We start from the raw sequence: 23,630 nt of genomic DNA, 5'->3' as shown, positions 1-23,630 counted from the left end.
ACTATAATACTTGAAAAATAATTGTTAAATAAACATTTAAAATAATAATAATTTAACTAATTCAGGTTAAGTGGTGAAGTCTTATTCATTTATTATTTTCTATTAAAAAGAAAAAAAAATGTTTTTATTATTTACAAAAATAATTCAATTTCATACTATTTCTGTGAGGATAAACGGCTCATTTAAAAAAATAGGTATCAAATTGTGGTAGAGTTGGTTCGAACCCGGAAACTCTGACTCAAGAGTCCGCGACACTAACCACAGGACTACAACCCCAAATTTTTTTTTAGAAAATATAATAAGAAGAATACGGAAAAAATGTTGACTATGAGACAAATCTTGATTGATATAAGATATGGGACCCGTTGTATCTATTGTATTATTTCTATGGATCGATCTTATACATTTATGTATTATTTACGATACACGTTCGTTATCATTTCAAAAATATATAAACTGAATATGCTATAAATCTTTGTTTATAACAAGCGAGGAGAATTTTTTTAGAAAACTAATATACATATATAAATACTAATATATGTATATCAAAAAAATACTACTTCATATGAAATTCGAAACCACAAAACCTCTTTAAGTTCTCTCATCTTACTTCTAGTCTTCTACTTAATTTTCTGACTTATTTATAAAATTGAAGTGAGCTTTGAAGTGTATCCCGTATTTGATTTTCAGTTATAACGCAAAAGTTGTAACAAAAAAATAGTCAAATATGACACTATTTATAAAATTACATCACTCGTTGTAACAGTGAACGGAGAGTAACATGATTGATACTAGATTCAGTTGAATAATGACTAGGAATGTAATCAGGAGATGATGAGGCGTATTTGATCCAAAACGGGACAACAGGTGTCGTCTATGATACACCCTTGTCGTTTAACGGTAAACGAACTCTACCAAATTTATTAAAGTTATTTTTTAGACCTGGATTTAATATTCTTGGACACAATATTAAAAGAGTATAAGAATAGATTTGACTCACCCTATCATCTTAATAATATTCTCCGATCTCAGTCTGGAAGAATCTTTATAATCTTGGATTATCCTGGAAATATCACAGCCGATTACAGACGTATATAATACACATTAAAATCGGCAAAATCACATGCTCCAAAACATACCGATATTTTCGCAAACATAACCAAAAAAAAACACATACATTATTCGCGATAACGCGTGACATAGCCGCCGGCTATAAAATAATGTAACAGAGTTATCACATTGTTTTCACATATGTCGAAGAACAACAAACAAACTAAATGCGTCACATTCGATATTGGAGCGAATTTCGACTGCGTTCACTGCGCAATTACATTTCAACAATTCTTTTGGGGGGTAGGATATAAGTTTTTAGAAAATAGGTACCAATAACAAAAAATATCATAGAATGCATGAGTCGAACAATTTTTCTTTAAATTTGATCAAAAATAATAATAATGCTTATTTAATACACATTTTTTTTTTTGTTCAGGTTTAAGCGGATACATTATTTTATTATTTCATGAATTACTTTTTTTTATAAATATAAATATATATATGTATATATATATATATATATATATATATATATATATATATATATATATATATATATATATATATATATATATATATATATATATATATATATATATATATATATATATATATATATATATATATATATATATATATATATATATATATATATATATATATATATATATATATATATGTAGTGTGTGTGTATATATCGTCTTCTTCAAAGCCTCATCCGCACGCGATGGTGCATAGGGCACTGCATCATATAAACGTAGTGTTATCTTGATCGTTAACACATGAAGGAATGATGATCAGCCCTCCGCTTCAGGTTGGTACCTGAAGCGGTAGGTTGGTCCAAGGTAATATTGAATAAATATTAGAGCGAAAAAATCACTTTTATTTATTCGACCCCCCCCCCCTGGGAATCGAACCCGGGAGCTCCAGAACGGTAGCCGGTAGCGTGCTGACCATTACATTATGGAGGCGGACAATAGACTAAGATAATTATCCACAAATATCTTCGAATCTAGTATTTAGAGGTTTTAACTTCTTTTTAAACCATGGTCTGTCTTTTCCTTTCTTTGGAACTCTTACCAATTGTTTATTTTCTTAAAACTCAACAAAACACACTTACGTTTACCGCAAACTAACTAGTATTGCTTAGATCCGTTTTGGTAGTTTGCGGTAAATGCACCACTTCTCTGCTCCCTGGTGGGGTCATGATTCGGTTGAATGATCCGGTAAATACCAAGAGCGGGTGTTGTCTCAGAATGTAATGGGCAACACTGTCGTTGTTTTAAAACTTCTTGTAATACATTTTACGTGCAGCAGCTGTGCACGTATTATCTCGACAGGGTTGCCATAAATCACGTTAAATTTAATCCGAAAAATTAAAAATATTTTTTTTTATTTCAACTCAGATAAAGAAGAATATGTAAGTCTAGGCATTTACGAGGCTCACGAACGTCATAGGCTGGTTTCAGTGACCACTTTACAAGCCCCATAAATGCCCGGACTTTTAAATCCTTCTTCATCTTTATTGAGATGTCAAAATAATAATTAAAAAAAAACTTCTAATAGGAGATAATCCATATTTCCGTCACTCCTTTCAATAACGTCATAAATCAAAAATCGTCAATTTTCGGTGGTGCATGTTTTCGGAATGCCCAGAGAATGTTCTATATCCCAGCAAAAGCGGTATATTTTTAACTTAATATTTACCCGCTACAGGGCAGAATGTGTTGTTTTTGCATTTTGAAGAAAGGGTATTGCTTAATTCTTTTTTTGAATATACTAAATATTTTGCAAATGGAGAAAAAACCTTCAGGCTTTACCTAAAAAGATCTGTTGCACAGTAATAAATTCAATAAGTGGCTTGATATTTATTTTTTAAATTGTATTATATTTTTAAACTTTGAAAACGTTCTCCTGAAAAATCAAGTTTTTTGATTTATGACGTTCTTGAAAGGAGTGGGTGATTTGTGAACAAGTATTTGTACACAGTCAAAATGTTGTACACAAGATGTTTCTTTACAATTGAATTGAAAAGTATTTTTTTATTCATTTTTTTTAAATATTTTATGTATGTAGTATTTTTAGTTGAAATCCTTTCATTTAACTAAAGCGAGTTATGTTTTCTTATTTTGTCGTAATTTTGAAGCGCCCTTGAGGTAGCATGTTGCGAAATTAGATGTGAATAAATTATCCCAAATTATTTTGTTTTTTTGTTGCAAATTTTTCAATAAGACGTACCTGCTGCATATAAGGAATTTTTACAGAAGAGACTTATAAACTTTCGAATGTGAGTTTTCTTAATCGTTTATCAACCATCACGCGGATTACATGCAGGGGTAGGCAGAGAGAATAGAACGCTCCACCAATCTGTATTTGCAAACAATTTTCGCCTATTTTCCATTTTCGCCTATAGTGCATTTCGATATATACCTGCCGATTTTTCCGACTCATGCCGTGACCTCTTTTAAGTATTTTATATACTTGATCGTGCCAAGTTTTTCTTGGATTTTTTCTGCCCCTGTTTCCAACTACATTCGCTTCATGAATTTCTTTTACTGTTCTTTCCTCACTCAGTCATTCCACTTTTGTTTTCTTAAGTTAGCTTATGTAACAACTTATATAAACTATTATTTACACTTAATTTACATCATCTTTTTATAAATTTACATCTCTTTACAGTAAACAAAATATATATATTTTTTAATTCTTTCAGACTCTTTTCATTCTTCATACATTCAGGCATTTCATCATACATTCTTAAAACCTTATACATTAAGCAATTTTGCGACTTGGTTTTTTCTACAATGGCAGTCTTATTTTATCCTTATTTCTAGTAATATGTTCGTGACAATTTTTGTTTAAAACTATTTTATCCCAGTCCAAATCTTCTTAACATATATTTCTTAATTTTTTTTATATCAACTATATTAACTCAGACTTGCATTTTTCTTATTTCAACATTCGAACATCTATCGTACAACCTTTCGACACACATCCGTTAGAGAGATCGTATTTCGACTTCGTTCAGTCTACGTTCATCCTTCTTCTGCTAACTATTTTTTAACATCAACCTATTTTCTTCCTAGTGATGCGTACTTTTCAATTCTAAAATCATATTTTACTGGCACTTATAATTATAATATCGCTCACTCCTTTCAAGAACGTCAAAAATCAAAAATCGTCAATTTTCAGTTGTGCATGTTTTCGGAATGCCCAAATGTACTATATCCCAAAAAAGGCATATTTATAAGTTGATATTTACCCGCTACAGGGCAGAATGTGTTGTTTTGCATTTTGAATAAAACGTATTGTTAGTTTTTTTTTTAATAAACTAAATATTTTTCAAATGGAGAAAAAACCTAAAAAGATCTGTTGCACACTAAAAAGTTCAATAAATGGCTTGACATTTATTTTTAATACATTGTATTATATTTTCATACTTTAAAAACGTGCTCCTGAAAAATCAGGTTTTTTGTTTTATGACGTTCTTGAAAGGAGTGAGCGATATATAGACACAGGTTATAGCTGACATATATATCTCTTAAAATTTTATATATCTTTTTAAATTCAAACAAATACATATTTTTAAGAGTGTAATATTCGAAATGTCAATGAAAATGACAAAGAAAATCGTTTTAGCCCTATAGCTCTGAAAAAAGCGACCATTTAACCAATTCTTGTACTTCTTGTATTAGCTTTATAACAGCTCAAGGGAAATACAGTGCTCCGGATAATTTGAAATTTTGAATGAAAAACAGCTTCTTTGTGAAAATTTGAATGATTTTCTAAGAATATATGTAAAATCTGAGAATGAAAAGCTATTATACAAATCTTTTGATGATTTTTTCTCAAGCCCAAGAACGGAAGATAAAGACACTTATCTTGTTCATTAATGAAGAAAAAGACATCACTATTGTGTTTATAAATAAAATTGAATGGGTTTCAGTGTGATTTAGACCTTTTAATCTGTTTTTCATACTTTATTGTGCAAACTGAAAAACTTTTATCTATTAAACCGTACGTAACATCCTAAATACAAAAGAATTTACAACATTTTGAGTGTGTGCGAATACTTGTTCACAAAATCTGGATTATCTCCAATTACAGGAGTTATTTTCAGACTTATTGTTATTGACTTACTGTTATGGACACACGCAAAATGTTGTAAAAAAATTTAATGTGTTTCAGTCTTATTTATCTTATTTTTATGTCTTTGCCTATGTATTTTTTATTCAAACTGAAAATTTGGATTAGCAAAATGAAAAAAAAAAATCTTTAAAACCATACGTAACATTAAAAAAAATGGTAAAAAGTTACTACTCACTCATTTTATGGTGGCTTATAATTTTATTTTTATTTTATTTTATATTATTCGGGAATTGTACAGCTTACATATAAAAAAATGACATAAAACAATAGTTACATTAACAATAATAAACATTACATTACATTGACAAAAAATAGTTACGTTAAAAAAAGGCCAATTAAACAATTCCACAATTATGTTATAAAACTATTAAAAAACATTCAGAGATTAAACAAAAAAACAAAAAAAGGTTATTATATAAAATAATAGATTTAGCAGGAAGGAGAAGGAATTTTTTTTCTGGGTGAGAAGTTTAAAAATATATTTATAAATATACATACATACATATACATACTCATACATACACACACAAATATACATATACATTTAGTAAAAAATAATGAATTGTAAGATCCAAACTACAAAACAAACAAAAGAAAAGCTAAGAAATACATAGGTACCTATTTTGTTCAAAAGAGCTTTGATTATTTTGTAATAAAGTTGTTCATCCAGGTTTCATTATCCACAAAGTCATTAAATAGAGAAACTAACTACAAAAGAGCTATTCATAAATGGATATTGAAGCTGGATAGACCTGAAATAGATCGTATAATTCGGCCTTGTTTTAATTGACTGTATGTCATAAACAATTCAATTTTCATATAACTTAATAATTAAGTATGAAAAATATGCTCTCAGTGCGGAAAAACCTATTGAGGGCACATAATTGTAAATAATTAACAATAATTAACAGTGATTATGTGAATGATGAGAAATAAAAAACAAACAAAATGTCTGGGGCAAAACAAAGGATGTTTTATTATTGATTGTGTATCTAAGGTGTTCCTGGGATTTAATTGTGAATTTTATTGTAGAAAAGTAGAGCGTCTATAAATTTTACTTTACTCCTATCCGGGAATAAACGTTTCCCTATTTTATTTTCTTATCGCTAGCATTAACTTCCTGTTTTTATGTGTATTCCTTCTAGAAAAGTAATAAGTGTTTACTACAGTAAAATACCTTATCCTGTGACAATAGAAATTGTAGAACAAAGAGAAATGTCTTTTAATAATATAATAAAGTTCTTGATATACTGTCATTTAGAAGACTTAAATGAGATTTATGTATGGATATATAAACATATATAAATATATATATATATATACATATAATATATACAAAAATAATTAAAAACTTTTGTTTTGAATATTGAAAGCATTAAATTTTTGGATCATATTAATATATTATTTTGAGAAATAAAAAGACTTTGTGTTCTGATCCACTCACATAAGGTAAACCCTGAAGAGGGCAATAGGTTGTTGCTGAAACTAGTTGGTTAATAAAAATGTGAGTGGATCAAAACACAAAGTCTTTTTATTTCACAAAATAATATAAAAAGTTTTGTTTATGAAATAAATTGTCATTGAAATAATCGGTTTCATCAATTTTTATTAATATTTTACTTTATTCATCTAAGTTTATATTATTGTTTAATTATTTAGCCTAAGTTAAGCGAGAGATTATCATGCCAAGGACTGCAAAATGTTTCGCTGGAAATCTCATTAAAGTTGTGATGCTGAACGACGCTTTGCAAATAAAAAATGAAATGGAAAATTATAAAAAGTTTAATTAAATCGTAAACTCGAAGTTGAACAGATTTATTGGGGTGTGATGTTATTTTAACACGCCAAATGACCCTCAATTGTAGGACGGAATTTTTAATATGTTAAAAAATAAAAACGGTCTTTATTTCTGACCTAGTATTTTAACGTGCACCCTACATCTACTTATGATCCAGGATTGGCTTTCGAAGACATACTCTGGTAGTTATAATTAAAATATATCTGTAAATTTAGATTATTTTATTTTAGTGAAAGGACACATTGACCTAAATAATTGTCTTATTTATTGATTTTGCATTTATTTTAAGGAATAACCTGATGATTGAAATATAAAAATTAAATACTTGATAAAATTTTTGACATGTCATAATATTTGACATAGATAATATTAAATGGTTGACAAGAATCTTGTCATCATCATATGTATAACCCTGATGATGACAAGGTTCTTGTCGAAACCGGTTGGAGAAAAAAAGTACCAATAAAAAGTGGTTAAAAACAAAGTTGTCTTATTTTATAAAGTTAATATTACGGTACTTATAATACCTTAAACGCTTCAAGATTTAGAATTGCTCGAAATGTTCAAATAATACAAAGATTAATATTTAATTTGTATTTTTCAGAGTGCCGATGCTTGCACCACGTGCCAGATGTGCGGAGGCTTCAGGCTCCTGCCCTGCCAGGTCTGCTCCGGCTCCAAGAAGAGCGTCCACCGCAACCACTTCACCGCAGAGTTCGTCGCTCTCAAGTGCATGAACTGCGACGAGGTCGGCCTGGTCAAGTGCGAGGCATGCTGAAACTGACGATGTTCAATAAATACACAAGTTCTACAATCTGTGTAAATGGTATGTATCTTCATCTCCTTTGAATCCAATTTTACCACACGGTTCATTTTTTTTTCAAGTGCGAGGTATGCTGAAACTGACGATGTTGACTAGATATACATGTTCTACAATCTGTGTAAATGGTATGTATCTTCATCTCCTCTGGATCCCATTTCACCATACAGTTCGTGGCTTTTGTCAAGTGCGAGGCATGCTGTAACTGACGATGTTGACTAGATACACAAATTTTACAATATGTGTAAAAGGTATGTATCTTCATCTCCTTCGGATCCCATTTCACCATACAGTTCGTAAGTTTCGTCAAGTGCGAGGCATGCTGAAACTGACGATGTTGACTTGATATACATGTTCTACAATCTGTGTTAATGGTATGTATCTTCATCTCCTTTGGATCCCATTTCACCGCAAAGTTTGTGGCTCTTATCAAGTGCGAGGCATGCTGAAACTGACGATGTTGACTAGATACACAAGTTCTACAATCTGTGTAAATGGTATGTATCTTCATTTTCTTTGGATCCCATAGATGCTGGCGATCACCATGGTGAAAATTTCGATACCTAATCTTATTTAAATAACTCTTTTCTCTAAGTCTTCGTTTGAAGTCGTTTCCAGTATATGGAATATTGTAGATAGATACTATAGCTGAGCAACAAATTAGTAAATAGTATAAAATTATAAAAATTCACTAGTGTACGATTATTTTATCCGCATCACCCACAACGAAGGATTGATAATCCCAAGTTAATATATGTATGTAAATAGTGCACTTTAATGCATATAAAAATTCACTCCGTTTTTAATCAGCTGTCGATACAGTTACGAGGAGATACCAGAATATGGAGTAAAGTTGAAATACAGGAATAAATTATCGATCAAAAGTTAATATATTTAAAAAAAAATAAAAGTCTTCTAAATGTATGTATTAATTTAAAATCAAACACAGATTTTGAGTCTACTAAGTTGTATTTTATTAACAAAAACACATAAAAAATAACATTGTGACATTCGTTTGAAAATGCCATAACTAGGCGAAACAATTGTCACAATATAAATTTTTTATGTGTTTTTGTTAATAAAATACAACTTTGTAGACTTAAAAAATCTGTGTTTGATTTAAAATTAATACATAAATTAAAATGGAGTTCTACAAATTAAACGCCAAATCAACAAATCAATAGTCTTCTAAATTGTTTGCAAAGACAAATTGGTGTTGCGATCTAGTCTCTCTGTCTACCCCTGCAGTTAGCGGCGTGATGGTTAGGTAGTTTCATTGCATTCCAAAATTTCCTAATCTTATACATCATCGTTGATATCGCATCAAACTGTTGGCAAAAAAATATTGGCAAAATATTAATTAAAATATTTTTATTTTCAGGTATGAAAGACTACTCTCCATATACTAAGAGTGGAAAATGAACGTATTACGTAACAAAATTTTATAAACGAAAAAAAGAAAAAATATATGCCCAGAGATGGATAAATACTTTATTAAATTGTGACGACGTTTTATGGTATTTTTAAGTAATTAATTATAATTCTGAAAACTATATTAGTATGTGTTATAGAATAAGTTTCTTGAAATATAGACTAAAAAATGATTTGCTTTGTAAATACTTTTTTCATATGTATAACAAATTATCCTTTTAAATTGTTTAGTATACCAACAAATTTGTTAAAAAAATCTGAATAATTTTAATAATTTTTTAAAGAAAAAACATTGTATGTAAAAACTTCTTAAATCTTTTTGTATTAAAATTATAAAAACAATTAAATTTAATGTGTTTTCAATTAAAATATATATATTTTTTTTCTTGAAAAATTTTCTTTGAAAAGTTTTTTTTATCAGAAATATTTTTATTACTCTACCTTTATACGATGCAGTGCCCTACATACCATTGGATTTCAAAAATGATAAAAAGAGGAAAAATCTTTCATTAATTTCTTTTATGTTTCTAATATATCTATAAGAATTAGCTTTATTTCTTTAGTTATGTTAATTGAAAATCAGCCTGATTTTTTTTTTTTTTTAATCTTATGTATTAATGCATAAAATATGTTCAACACATTATGTACTCACGTAGTTTTATCAAATACATACTAGCTTTTTAAGAAAACATTTTTGTAAATAAAAACTTTTTAAAAATAATGAAATTATGAGTCTACGATTGTATATATGTAACCTTTATATTTCTTTAGATTTATTCTTAAAATCTACATTCCTAAACATATTTTGAACCATTTTTTTAAGAAAAATTTTACAGGAACCAAAAACAATAGCTGAAATATCAGTTTTCCGTGAAAAATGTATTTTATTTAATAAAAAAAATGGAAAATCTATTTATTCAATAAAAAATTGACGAAATTTTTTTTTACACTTTTGCCATTGAAAAAAAAAACTCCAATGTAAATACAAAGTACAAACATTCCTCTACTATGATAGTTACTTGGTATGTAAAGAGTATACTTAGAAAATTAAGTGCCCTTTGCACTTGTATATGCAAATTTAGTTGTGCGTAAAGTTATTCAAACTGATTTTGTTCCATATGTGTCTCAAATTGATATGAAACATATTTCGATTCTCTTTATATGAAAGTAGATAGAAGTCTAAGCATCCCAGGGCTTTCGACCTAGCATTTGTCTGGCTTAAGCGATACTTAATACACTCATGTATAACGTTCACCATTCTGCCCATTATTAAGCTTCCATATTGCATTAATTCATGAAACTTGTATATATGTAAAGGTCTCAGAACCTTCCACGTGTGGGTGCGATTTTCGATACGTTTGGAAGTATGTCTGATTGTAGCGCCCACAGTTAAGAACTTGGTGAAGTATTTATTTAGCTTTCTCAATTCATTCATATAAAGAGGAATGATAGATTTTTCGTATCAACTTGGACTCTTTTAAATTGACATCTCATCCTAAGGGTGAATAATCTAGTATCTGATAAAATAAATAATATTAATAGTGAATTATTTCAATGAATATTTGTTATCTTTTGTATACTTAATATTAACCCCAAAATGTATATTTGCTCATAACTACTACGTTAACATACATTTTCTTTAATTTTTAAATGTATCATTTTCATTATTTTGTATTTTTCTGTGCTTGAAAAATAAAAATTAAAAGTTTTTTTCAAACTTTTGCAGCTGACGCTAAATATTATAGTGAAGATAAATCAATTAGCTTACTGTAAAAATTAAAAATTGCTTTTATTAAATAACATAAAATTAAGATAAAAGAATGATTAAATTTTTTTAAACAAATATCTAGTTTAATGATTGTATTGTATTAAAAATATATAAAATGCAAACATGTTTTTATGTAACTAAAAACGATAAACTGTGTAATGTTGTGTCCGAATAAATAAATATATAAATAAAATAAAGCGTTTTTTTTATTATCAAGATTTTTTTAAATTTTGAAGTCACCAACCAGACATTATAAAGTGAAAAATTCAAATATCGGACAGATTTTAAAACCCTCAGGTGAAAATCCCAATCTTCTTTAAAAAAAAACCTTATTTCTTCCAAGTCTCTCCGTAAAAATGAAATGGGATATTGAAAATTGTATCTTTACAATTTAATGTTTCTAGAAAAAAATAATCATTTTCAAGAAGGTATTGAAATTGATAGGAAGACTTTTTATTATACACGAGCGATCGAATTAAAAAACCGAAATTAGAAACGACTTTTTTTGTAATTTATGTAATTTGGTTTTTTATTCGGTTTTGGAACTAGTCTGCTGCGAATTAAAGTTGTTGTGAATTCATATACCAAACATTATAAAGGTGTCCTAAAAACAATTTGAGACACCTTTATAATGTTATAAATATTTGTAAATTATTCATACGGTGAATGATTTATTGTTTTATACAATAAATAATTTTCATTAAATATTCATCGAAATGGTTAAGGTTAAATCAACGTTCATTATGAGGAATCCAAGTTTTTATATTCATACATCTTGATTGCAAGGCATTTCATTATTTGATTCTTATCAAACGGAATTATTAATCTGTGTTTTCAGGACAGAAGGATTCAGGAACATGATGTTTTCCGAAAAGCCATGAAAGCGATTGAAATTTACAATATTATATTTCAACATCAGAGCAATAAAGTCCTTGAAACTTTCATATTTTGGAAGACGTTTTAATGATCACTCGGTTTGGATGGTTTACATTGGGTTTTCGCTGGAAATAATTTAAATCTGAGAATCCAAACTTTGGCGTTTTGCATTTTAATAGAATAAAATTACAAAGTTCGTATAAACTTAATTTTGCGAATAAAATAAAATTGAAGAATCTTTTTTTTCAGCTTTTAATTTAAGTCGTAAGTACAACTGACTTTTACTTGGCGGAGGCTCTCGGGACGTCATTCTGTTGGAAGAAATGAAAGAATATTATGAAAACAACCCATGATTACTCTTGTCCTTCGTCTTTTTCTTCTCTTCGTGAGCTCTTTGGCCTCCGATGCCGGATATAGGACTCTTCCTCTTCTTTCCATTAACGATTACTCTCAATTTAAAATAAGAACTTATAATTCATGAAGGCGCAACTATTAAAAATAAAAATGAAATCTAACAATTGTCAATTATTTTTATTTTTGTTTCACCTCAAATAATAAAAATTTACTCAACAATATTTTAATTGTCTACATAAATACTCGTATATGTTCACAAATTTAATAAATAACTGGTCATATAGTAAAATCAAATATGAAAACGATATCTTTAGGCGTCTCTAGTATGTGCAAAAATTCGGAAACAATCTAAAAATATATTTCACAACAGTTTATGCTTACAATATTTTGAGTATGTGCAAATACTTGTTCACAAATCTGGATTATCTCCAATTATATGAGTTATTTTTTAAATTATTTTTTGACATCTTATCTAAGATAAAAAAGAATATGAAAGTTTGGGCAACCAATCATTCAATTCATCTCACCAATAGATGTCTCTAGTGAAGTTCTAGTGATTCAAGAACAAGGTTTTTAAATTGTGTAGTCGTCAGCCCCGTAAATGCCCAGACTTCCATATTCTTCTACATCTTTGATGAGATGTCAAATAAAAAATTGAAGCGTTTATTAAAAACTTGTAAAAAAATGATAAATTCAAACAAAGATGGTGCCAAAAAAGTAGCATGTGCAAGATGATATCAATTAAAGCGTGAATATAACTTCCAAAATTTTAAAAGTGTTGATGCCAATCATGGGAAAAATGTGAATCTTACACGTGTATTCTGTGATCACTTAAACCATATGAATGCCCAAACTTCATATTTGTTGACATATCAAATAAAATATCAGCCAACCAAAGGTTGCACTGAATTTTGTTTGTGAGAATTGATTTTTAATATACATATATATATATATATATATATATATATATATATATATATATATATATATATATATATATATATATATATATATATATATATATATATATATATATATATATATATATATATATATATATATTATATATATATATATATATCCATATAAACATCCGAAAATAAGCATTTATTTTCTTTTATGTACCCACATGCTTAGAATTTTAATTTTAATTTTATAATAAATATTTCTTCACAAGGTTTTTGATGCGTGTTTATTAGTTATTTTCATAAAGCAATTAGCTTGAAAAATAAAGATAGAATTAAAATATTACAATCCAAACAATATGTGAAAAATATCATTCATAAAAAGTATGAAGAATCGCAAAGGTAACTTGTTGCAACTAAATAATAAAGGGAAATGTTAATAAACTACTGTGCCAGTCGCGGAATACTCTGGAAAGGAAATACCCGGTAAACGCCGGGATTCAATGTCATCCCCCGTTGCAGCCTTCACCCAAAGTTACCCGGAGGGATGGCTTGGAACACAACTATTTCCCGGTAATAATGTAACGCTCGTGTTTCAGCGTAGATTACCACCCTCTATTCTGAATACAATAAAACACGTATTTATACGTTCTTTAATTTATTATGGAATAATGCATATTTCTATTATTAAAAATAAAATATTAAAAGCTTTTATATGTAAATTCACAGTAAAATCAGGATACAATTTTATATTGTTTCACATTTTCAATAAATTTCGCAACATACTCGTAGTTAAAAAAAAATTGCTTAGCAAGAGCAGATCTGTCAGGAAGCCTAGATACTTCTGTATCAAGTCTGGGCATGCGGTAGGACAGCATTCAATATATTAAAAATAAAAATAAAAACACGTGTACTATATCGTTTATTGAGTTTTATTTCATTACACACATTCATTTTGAAAACTATAGTTGTTTTCATCTAGAGGTAAATAGTATAGTAATAATAAGTTTTTCTTTTCACCTATTGATGAAACAATTGAAGTTTTCGAAACTAGTCATGTGTAATGAAATAAAACTCAGTAAGTGGTGTTATAAATACAGGTGTCATATCATATCACGATATTAAAACATGATAATTTCACGTCATTTTAAATTAAAATACAGTAAAACAAATTTTCCGCCTCTGTAGTGTTTCGCACTATTCCCAGGCGAGGGTTTCAAATAAATATGTGATTTTTCACTCCAATATTTATTTAATATTACCATGAACTGATCACTTTTCCTTCATGTGTTAACGATCAAGATAACACTGCGTTTATATGATGCAGTGTATGTACCATTGGGGATGCGGATAAGGGTTAAGAAGAAGTTAATAAGATTTATTTTGTCATGAAATTTTAGCGAAATAACACGAAGTGAATTAAATTTGAATATGATATGGTTCACAAGAGGGTAGGTTGAAAATAACATGATAGGGTTAGTATTATTGTGTTATTTCAAGCCAAAATATATTACATCGGTTATTGGGTGGTTTGGAAAGATACAACAGGATTATTAGGGAGGAAAATTTAATTACCGGAAGACCTTGAAGAACTCACAGGGTTCTAAAAATATGGGAAATCTGAAAGGGAATATTATCTCACCCAAAATGATATACAATCTGAACTACAGTCCTTATCATACAAAAAAAAAATCAAAATTGTATTATTCTGAAACTTGATGGAAATGATTGACAGTCAAAGAAAGGTCAATATAATTAGAAAAAAAATTAACTTTATAAAATTAAACGAATTTGTTAAAACCACTTTTTTTATTATTAGTACACTTTAACCTACTGGTTTTGACAATAACCTTGTCATCATCAGGGTTTATTAAAATCTAAAACATTAAAATACTCATAATGTATTGAATTCCCTTACCAAAAACTAAATCTTAAATGTTATTGTGCATCGCGTAGCAACTCCAAATAACAACTAATGGAATCACCCAAAACACAGTATGAAGCCCTGATGATGACAAGGTTCATATCGAAACCGGTAGGTTAAAAGGTACTTATAATATAAAAGTAGTTAAAGCAAAGTTGCTTAATTTTATAAAGTTTACAAAATGTGCCAAAGTATCTGCGAAAAACATTCAAGAAAAGAAAAAATTAAGCCATACAAAAAATATTATTGAAACCAAAGTAAAGGTCTAATTAACTTACTAACTGATCATCACACTGGTTCCCCTCTGGGGTATATAGAGAGAATAGAACGCCTAATTGTGTTAAAATGTAATATTTTGTTTGCAATCAAATAAATTATCAAATATTACATTGTATTAATCTTATATGTTACTGAGTTATCATTGATCCTTTGAATTCGAATGCACATTTGGTTATTAAAACAAAACTTTCTAACTAACCATCACGCCGCTTTTCCGCAGGGGTAAGGAAAGAGAATAAAACTCCACATTAATATGTCGTCGCACACAATCTTCGCCTCCTCCAAATTCATGCATCTCCTCATACATACCCGCCGATTATTCCGACTTCTGATCATGCTCAAGCGATTGAAATACTTGATCATACCAAATTTTCCTCGGTTTTTCTCTGTTTCTATTCTTTCGCACCAACCACATTCGCATTATAAATTTGATTTACTTTCCTTTCTTGTCTCTGCAAAAAAATAATATGTGAATTATGTCTATGAATTTATAAATCAATGTACAACTTTATGTATTTCTATGTAAACTTATATTAAAAGAAATTTAAATAAACATTCACATACACAACCATCTCAACACATCTTCTTTCCTCATATCACTATTCCAACATCTATCATACTGCGTTTCGCCCTCACATTTATCTAAGAGAACGCATTTCGATACCTACATATAATAAAGACGTAACTCAGCTAGCCGACGCAACTGGTAGCCTGTTTACTAACCGCCCAGACGTCGGACGTCTCAGTTTGTAGTATAGAGCCTTTCTACAGCCTTCCTACCCCATAGCAAGTAAGGCTAATATATACGTAGCAGTGCTCCGAGCATATGCGCCTTGCCGCCGCGCCGCAATCGGCGCGTGGAATAGCATCCCCATACTTCGAGGATTACAACAAGCTGTACTTGGAGCCATATTGAGATCAGAGGATATCATTAGTATTATCAGTCTAGAAATAGAAGCGGTTAGCTTCAAAACCGGTAGACATTATAAATAAGTTATAATAATATATTTCTTGCGATTTTAAAACAAATTTATTGCTTCAATTTTAATTTATATATATATATATATATATATATATATATATATATATATATATATATATATATATATATATATATATATATATATATATATATATATATATATATATATATTATATAGAATGTGTATTTATGTATATGTATACATGTGTATCCCTTTCCAAGCATAAGAGCTTAGTCTCTTTATCGGAGAAAGCAGCTTAACTAATTGTAAGATTTTTAAAAGTATAAATATCTAGCAAAAAATAATTATGATATATTTTGTAACAATATGAAATAAATATCAAATAATAAATATGTTTGTATTTATATAGTGTACTGTAATTTTTTTATAAATATTTTTTTTAAATTGTGTCCAAAATTTTTTTTTCATTGTATTTTATATTAAGTAAATAAAAACAGAGACCCACAACGTAAATATCTGTTTTAGTTTATTTGGGAGCATTCATCATTAAGCCAGTCTATGATTGGTCATTAGTTCTGTAAAAATGTACCTCCTGAAATTCCACATTTTATTGTTTTTTTTTTTAAATAGACAATATCTGTTAATAGGTTTTAAGATATTTGGTACTTATTGAGGCTTATTTAATTTAACATAATTTATTTCGTAAAATAACAGAATTTATTACAAGGGTTAGTTTTGTCAATATTTCTCATTTTAGTCAAACAATTAAACATAAAATAATTATTTACGTCTAGATTACATTGAACAAATGATGGACCATCCTGGATTTTTCCCTAGACGTAAGGTCGCCTGTGACGTCAGAGCTCTCCCAGGATTGGGAAGAGGGGGTTAGCTAGATGAGAATTGAGATAATGTATGAAAAAACATTGGTCTTGAAGATTTTTCCAGGATGAAAAAAAGACTTTCATCGTAGTATAAAACATACTCCGAAGTTTCTCAAACGATACATAGGTTGAAATTGGTCAGAAAAATGGATAGTAGAAAATCGTCATTTTCTATTTTATCAATTCATTGATGTACTGATCCTTTTATGTTGGAAGTAAAAATTTTGTAAAAACATATGATGAAATCCATACTTTTGAAATCTCTACCTGAATACATTTGTTAATATCAATGACAATATTGAAAGATATCTCATTATTATAAAAGACCAGTGAAATTTATATAAAAGGATAAGTTATTTTTTATTGATTTCACATTTACTTTGTTGAATAATATGATAATTCAAATAAAATTGGAAACATAGATGGCTGTTGTGAACTCATATGTACTGTGTCACGAGATTAATGCTATATCTAGGAGTTCCAAAAATAAGAGCAGTGTGTTCAAAAATTTGTCACAATGTTTCCTATCTATGTATGTGTTTAAATAAAAATAAAAATATGATTTTGTTTAAAATCTTTAATCTCCCAAAGGCATTCGGTGTTTGTTTTAAATTTTCCATATAACCTTGCATTTGAAAACACGTATATTTTTAGAAATAAGTGTTTTTTACCTGTAGCAGGTAAAACATGTATTTTTTTAAATCATTTTTTTGACCGCAATGACATCCATCTCTTGAGCATAACAACAATACACGCAAAACTAAACATTGCTTTTGGCGGACGGTAAGCTTCTTAACAGCTGATGGCACTTGGAATTTTCAATGTTTTTATTGCACAATTGTTTTAGTTGGACAAAATGCATGCGGTCTATTTAATTTCTTTTCGATTTGACCAGACTGTGCCACAGAAACGTAAAGCCGAGTGCCAGTTACCGAATAAAAGTTATGTTAAAACTATGTATCTATTGTGCGCTCTGTGGAAATCTGAAAACTATAGATTTTCACAGAATACAAAATAACGAATAACGAGAGGAACTCAAATAAATATTCACATCTCGACAATGTCAGTAGGGAATATTGACTAACAATTAGGGCAGTAGTTCTATTTGATAACCCATCGTTTAATATAGATTACTCTAAAAACACTTTTAATATTGAATTGAATTTTCTCTTTTGTTTTTTACATTTTTTTTAGATAAAGTAATGATTTCCGAATGCCGATAATATAAAGTTAACTTTATTTATTACATTTATTGATTCAGCAGTTACTGTGTACTAACGTGTATCCATTTTTACTTTATTTTTGACTTGGTTAATACCACTATTCCTTTACCTTCTATTTATTGGCAAATAATACTGTTATCAAAACGAAATAGTGGTATTTACCAATAGTAAAACTTTAATTTGAAATCAATTTATACACTATGTCCATAAATATTTATATGTATATATATAGAAATATATATATAAATAAATATATATATATATATACATATATATATATATATATATATATATATATATATATATATATATATATATATATATATATATATATATATATATATATATATATATATATATATATATATATATATATAATGAACCCTTATCCGCACCCAAATGGTGCATAAGGCACTGTGTCATATAAACGCAGTGTTATCTTGATCGTTTACACATGAAGGAAAGGTGATCAGCCCTCCGCTTCAGGTACCAGTCCATGGTAATTTTGAATAAATATTACAGTGAAAAAATCACTAATATTTATTTTACCTCCCTTAGGAATCCAACCCGGGACCTCCAGAACGGTAGCCGAGCGTGCTACGGAGGCGGACAACTTTATATATATATATATATATATATATATATATATATATATATATATATATATATATATATATATATATATATATATATATATATATATATATACATGTATATTTATATATTTATATATATATATATATATATATATATATATATATATATATATATATATATATATATATATATATATATATATATAATATATATGTATATATATATATATATATATATATATATATATATATATATATATATATATATATATATATATATATATATATATATATATGTAATAAAATAACTAGGTACCTACCTATACATTTTATTAAGTACTTACAAATAGTACCTACATAAAACAGTTCAACCATCAGATGTCGCATGCGTCGCTCAGAAGAAAACAAAAGACTTCCGATAATATTATTAACTGTCAGAATCAGATAGATAGATAGATGGATAGATATAAAAATATTATAAAGATAAAATAAGAATAAACTTTTATTATAACTTTAATTACAAAGCAACACATTGTTTATTTTATTATTATACACCCACTTTACATATTATTTACACTTAATTTTCAAAAGGAAAATATTACCACGTTATAAAACGACAATTTTGTTGATTGGAAATGGATTATGAAACATTAGATGTACTAAAACAATTACTACAATATGTTCGGAGTGAGAGAGAAAAATTAGAAGATGATCAAAGAAAACGATTAGAAGATAATCAAAGAAGACGTGGAAATTTAAAAACTAGTGATAAAATAAAAATAAAAATCATGTGAAAAAAATTTCTACAAAATATAAAATAAAATATACTCCAGAAAAGAAAAATTTCGAAGCAGATTGTATGAGCAGGAATCCAGTATTAGAATCGAAGGAAAATGCAAATGAACAATTAAAAGTTGTAAATTTGGTTAAATTAGAAGATATTTTAAAAGATCAGAATAAAAATGAAGACATTCAAATAACACAGAAACAGTGCTTGAAAAATGAAAATAAAAATAAAGTAGAAAAAACTTCTACGAAAGATAAAATAAAATATACTCCAGGAAAGAAGAATTTAGAAGTAGATTGTCTAAGCAGGAATCCAGTATTAAAATCGAATGAAAATGCAGATGAACAATTAAAAGTTGTTAATTTGGTTGAATTAGAAGATATTTTAAAAGATCAGAATAAAAATGAAGACATGCAAATAACACAGAAACAGTGCTTGAAGAATGAAAATAAAAATAAAGTAGAAAAAAATACTACAAAATATAAAACAAAATATACTCCAGGAAAGAAGAATTTAGAAGTAGATTGTCTAAGCAGGAATCCTGTTTTAGAATCGAATGAAAATGCAGATGAACAATTAAAAGTTGTACATTTGGTTATATTAGAAGATACTTTAAGAGATCTGAATAAAAATGAAGGAATTCAAAAGAAAAAAACAAATGGATTGAAAAAAACTGTGTCTACTTTAAAAGGGTCAAGAAAAAAAAAAATACAAAAAAAAGAAAGAAAGAAAAAAGAACGGAAAAAAAAGAAAGAAAAAAAAACAAGAAAGAAAAAAAAAAGAAAAAAAAGAAGGAAAAAAAAGAAAGAAAGAAAAAAAAAAAAAAAACTTTATCATATCACTAAACTTATACCAGTCCCTTCACTACAAGAAGATGATCCGGAGGACGAGTGAAAATTTTACTATGAATTTTCATCCCCAAGGGGGGAGATGTAATAAAATAACTAGGTACCTACCTATACATTTTATTAAGTACTTACAAATAGTACCTACATAAAACAGTTCAACCATCAGATGTCGCATGCGTCACTCAGAAGAAAACAAAAGACTTCCGATAATATTATTAACTGTCAGAATCAGATAGATAGATAGATAGATAGATATAAAAATATTATAAAGATAAAATAAGAATAAACTTTTATTATAACTTTAATTACAAAGCAACACATTGTTTATTTTATTATTATACACCCACTTTACATATTATTTACACTTAATTTTCAAAAGGAAAATATTACCACGTTATATATATACATAAATATATATAATAACAAAACTAAGCTTATCTTCAAATCAATCCTTGGGGTGAAGAGTTCAACGCTCCAAAATTGATAAGGTGTATTATTTGAAATACAATAACAAAAAAGTGCAACACATAATTAATTATTTGAAACTACTGTACACCAAAAGTAGAAGAATTTTTTTTTTATATGTTTGTATGTGAGTATGTGTTATAACTTTACTTCGTTATAACGAAGTAAAAATAAATCTGTCACCACCGGTATTAATTGAAATTATAATATTATACTCTGATCGTGCAGCCGGGCGAGTTCTAATTGTAGTCGAAATATAGTCCATTGTGAATGTGGGAGAGTAACTGGGTTCGACAGCTGTCATTGTTTAGCACACGTGACTATTTCTCTTGAAAATAGCAATTCCTATTCACACTATTATACACGTTTTAACTGGCCATAATACTAGGGGTGAGATGCCAATGTTTTAACACGAAGTTCTTGAAGGAAGAGGGTAGTTGGTTTTTTTTTCTCTCTTTTCATGAAGCTATATTAATTGTTATCAATCAACAACATATATGGTAATTTTAAAGGTGTCTAAACTTGATATGAAACATGTATCATTCTTTCCTTTTAAATGGAAGTACATGGAAGTCTAAGTTAACGGATATTTTAAGAAATAATGGTATATCCCAAGTAAAATTTAAATTAAAAACGGATAGATAATACCTCATTTTCTCAGCATTTTTTCTCCGTGTTATGATGGATAAATTTAAACGCTTTGTTTGACTCTTCCTCGCTGCTAGCTTATAGTGATGATAGTATATTATTTAATGTTATTGTGCATATTTTTTATCAATATTGTTAAAGGCATTAAATAAATCAAAATAAAATAAAATATACACCATTCAAAATTAATGACGATGTAGAAATTCAATAATGGGCAAAAAGGTAATCGTTATACAAGTGTTTAAAGTGATCAAAGGCAAAAAATTGAAAGGTTTTTATGAAAAAATATTTATTTTGTTATTTTACATATTTAAATTAATATTTTTTAAAGCATTAACCGTGAATATATATATATTTTTTTAAAACACAGTGTGTCTGCGAATCAATTAATGAAATCCTTCGTTATGTTGAATGCGGTGCCTGCAAGCCCTATTATAATAATAAGATATTTTTATATTTATATATATATATATATATATATATATATATATATATATATATATATATATATATATATATATATATATATATATATATATATATATATATATATATATATATATATATATATATATCACATTTTTTAACAAGGGGCTCGCTAATTATATTAAATGTCAATGAGGGGCTTTCTTCACCCGCTCCGAGCCCCCGTTAACCCACCCTAGCTTAATGCATGTTGCAGACGATGCGCAGTAACTGGCGTGAGTACGTTAAGGCAGATTTACATTGAGTCATTTACTGACGTCAGAACTAACGACGTCAGTACTAACGAGTTTGGTTATCAGTCAGTAAGGAAAAATGAATTCTCGAAAATGACGAGTTTGATACGAGTAAATTATTTGTTAAGAAATATTTCCTATCTGCTATAAGAGTTCACAGATTTCTTAGAAGAAGGGATATTTTTATGGAAAGATGTTTGTGTTAGTGATAAGTTATATTTTCTCTTTTTTTCCTTTAAATATATTTCTTACCTTTCGTTTTTTTATATGCCTATTTACCGTACCTTTTATTCTTTTATATTTTACATTTTGCCCGGTTTAACTTATTTTTTACTTTTTTATTTGTTTTGTTTACCTTAATTCTATGTCCTAAAATGAGAATAGGAAATTAATCATCGGGAATATCATATTTCGCTCACTCCTTTCAATAACGTCATATATCAAATATGGTCAAATTTCAGTTGATCATGTTTTCAGAATGTTTAAAAAATTGTACTATATCCCAGCAAAAGTGGCATATTTTCAACTTAATATTTTCCGGCTACAGGGCAAGTGTTGTTTTTGCATTTTGAATAAAAGGTATTGTTGATTATTTTTTTAAACATACTAAATATTTTTTAAATGGAGAAAAAACCTTCAGATTTTACCTTAAAAAATTAGTTGCACAGTAAAAAGTTCAATAAGTGAATTAATATTTATTTTTAATATATTTTATTAAATTCTTAAACTTTAATAACGGTCATCTGAAAAATCAAGTCTTTTGATATGTGACGTTGTTTAAAAGAGTGAGAGATATATAAGACTTTTGTTTGTAATATCGCTCACTTCTTTCAAGAACATCATAAATTTAAAAAAAAATTGATTTGTCAGGAGATCGTTTTTAAAGATTAAGAATACAATAAAATGTATGAAAAATAACTATCAAGCCACTTATTGAACTTTTTACTGCGTAACAGATCTTTTTAGGTAAAACCGGAAGGTTTTTTCTCCGTTTGAAAAATATTTAAAATATTTAAAAAATAATTAAACAATACCTTTTCTTAAAATGCAAAAACAACACTTTCTGCCCTGTAGCGGGTAAATATTAAGTTTAAAAAATGCTTCTTTTGCTGGGATATACTAATTTTCTGGGCATTCCAAAAACATGTACAACTGAAAA

At 27.9% G+C, this 23,630-nt stretch overlaps 1 protein-coding gene across 1 annotated transcript in view; it reads left to right on the top strand.

Moving 5' to 3' along the window:
* Positions 1 to 9,320, top strand: part of LOC148310926 (uncharacterized) — a 160,582-nt gene extending 151,262 nt beyond the window's left edge. The window contains exons 5-6 of the mRNA XM_088257608.1: positions 7,605 to 7,826; positions 9,202 to 9,320. Of these exons, the coding sequence (XP_088113734.1) occupies positions 7,605 to 7,778 (174 nt within the window). The 3' untranslated portion in view covers positions 7,779 to 7,826; positions 9,202 to 9,320. The remainder of the gene's footprint in view (positions 1 to 7,604; positions 7,827 to 9,201) is intronic.
* Positions 9,321 to 23,630: the final 14,310 nt, after the last annotated feature.

This window comes from Brachycentrus maculatus, unplaced genomic scaffold, assembly GCF_059751285.1.
Source record: "Brachycentrus maculatus isolate JH-2025_06_01 unplaced genomic scaffold, ASM5975128v1 h1tg000085l, whole genome shotgun sequence".
NCBI classification, from domain to species: Eukaryota; Metazoa; Arthropoda; class Insecta; order Trichoptera; family Brachycentridae; genus Brachycentrus; species Brachycentrus maculatus.
This window is presented reverse-complemented; position numbering and strand designations above follow the sequence as displayed.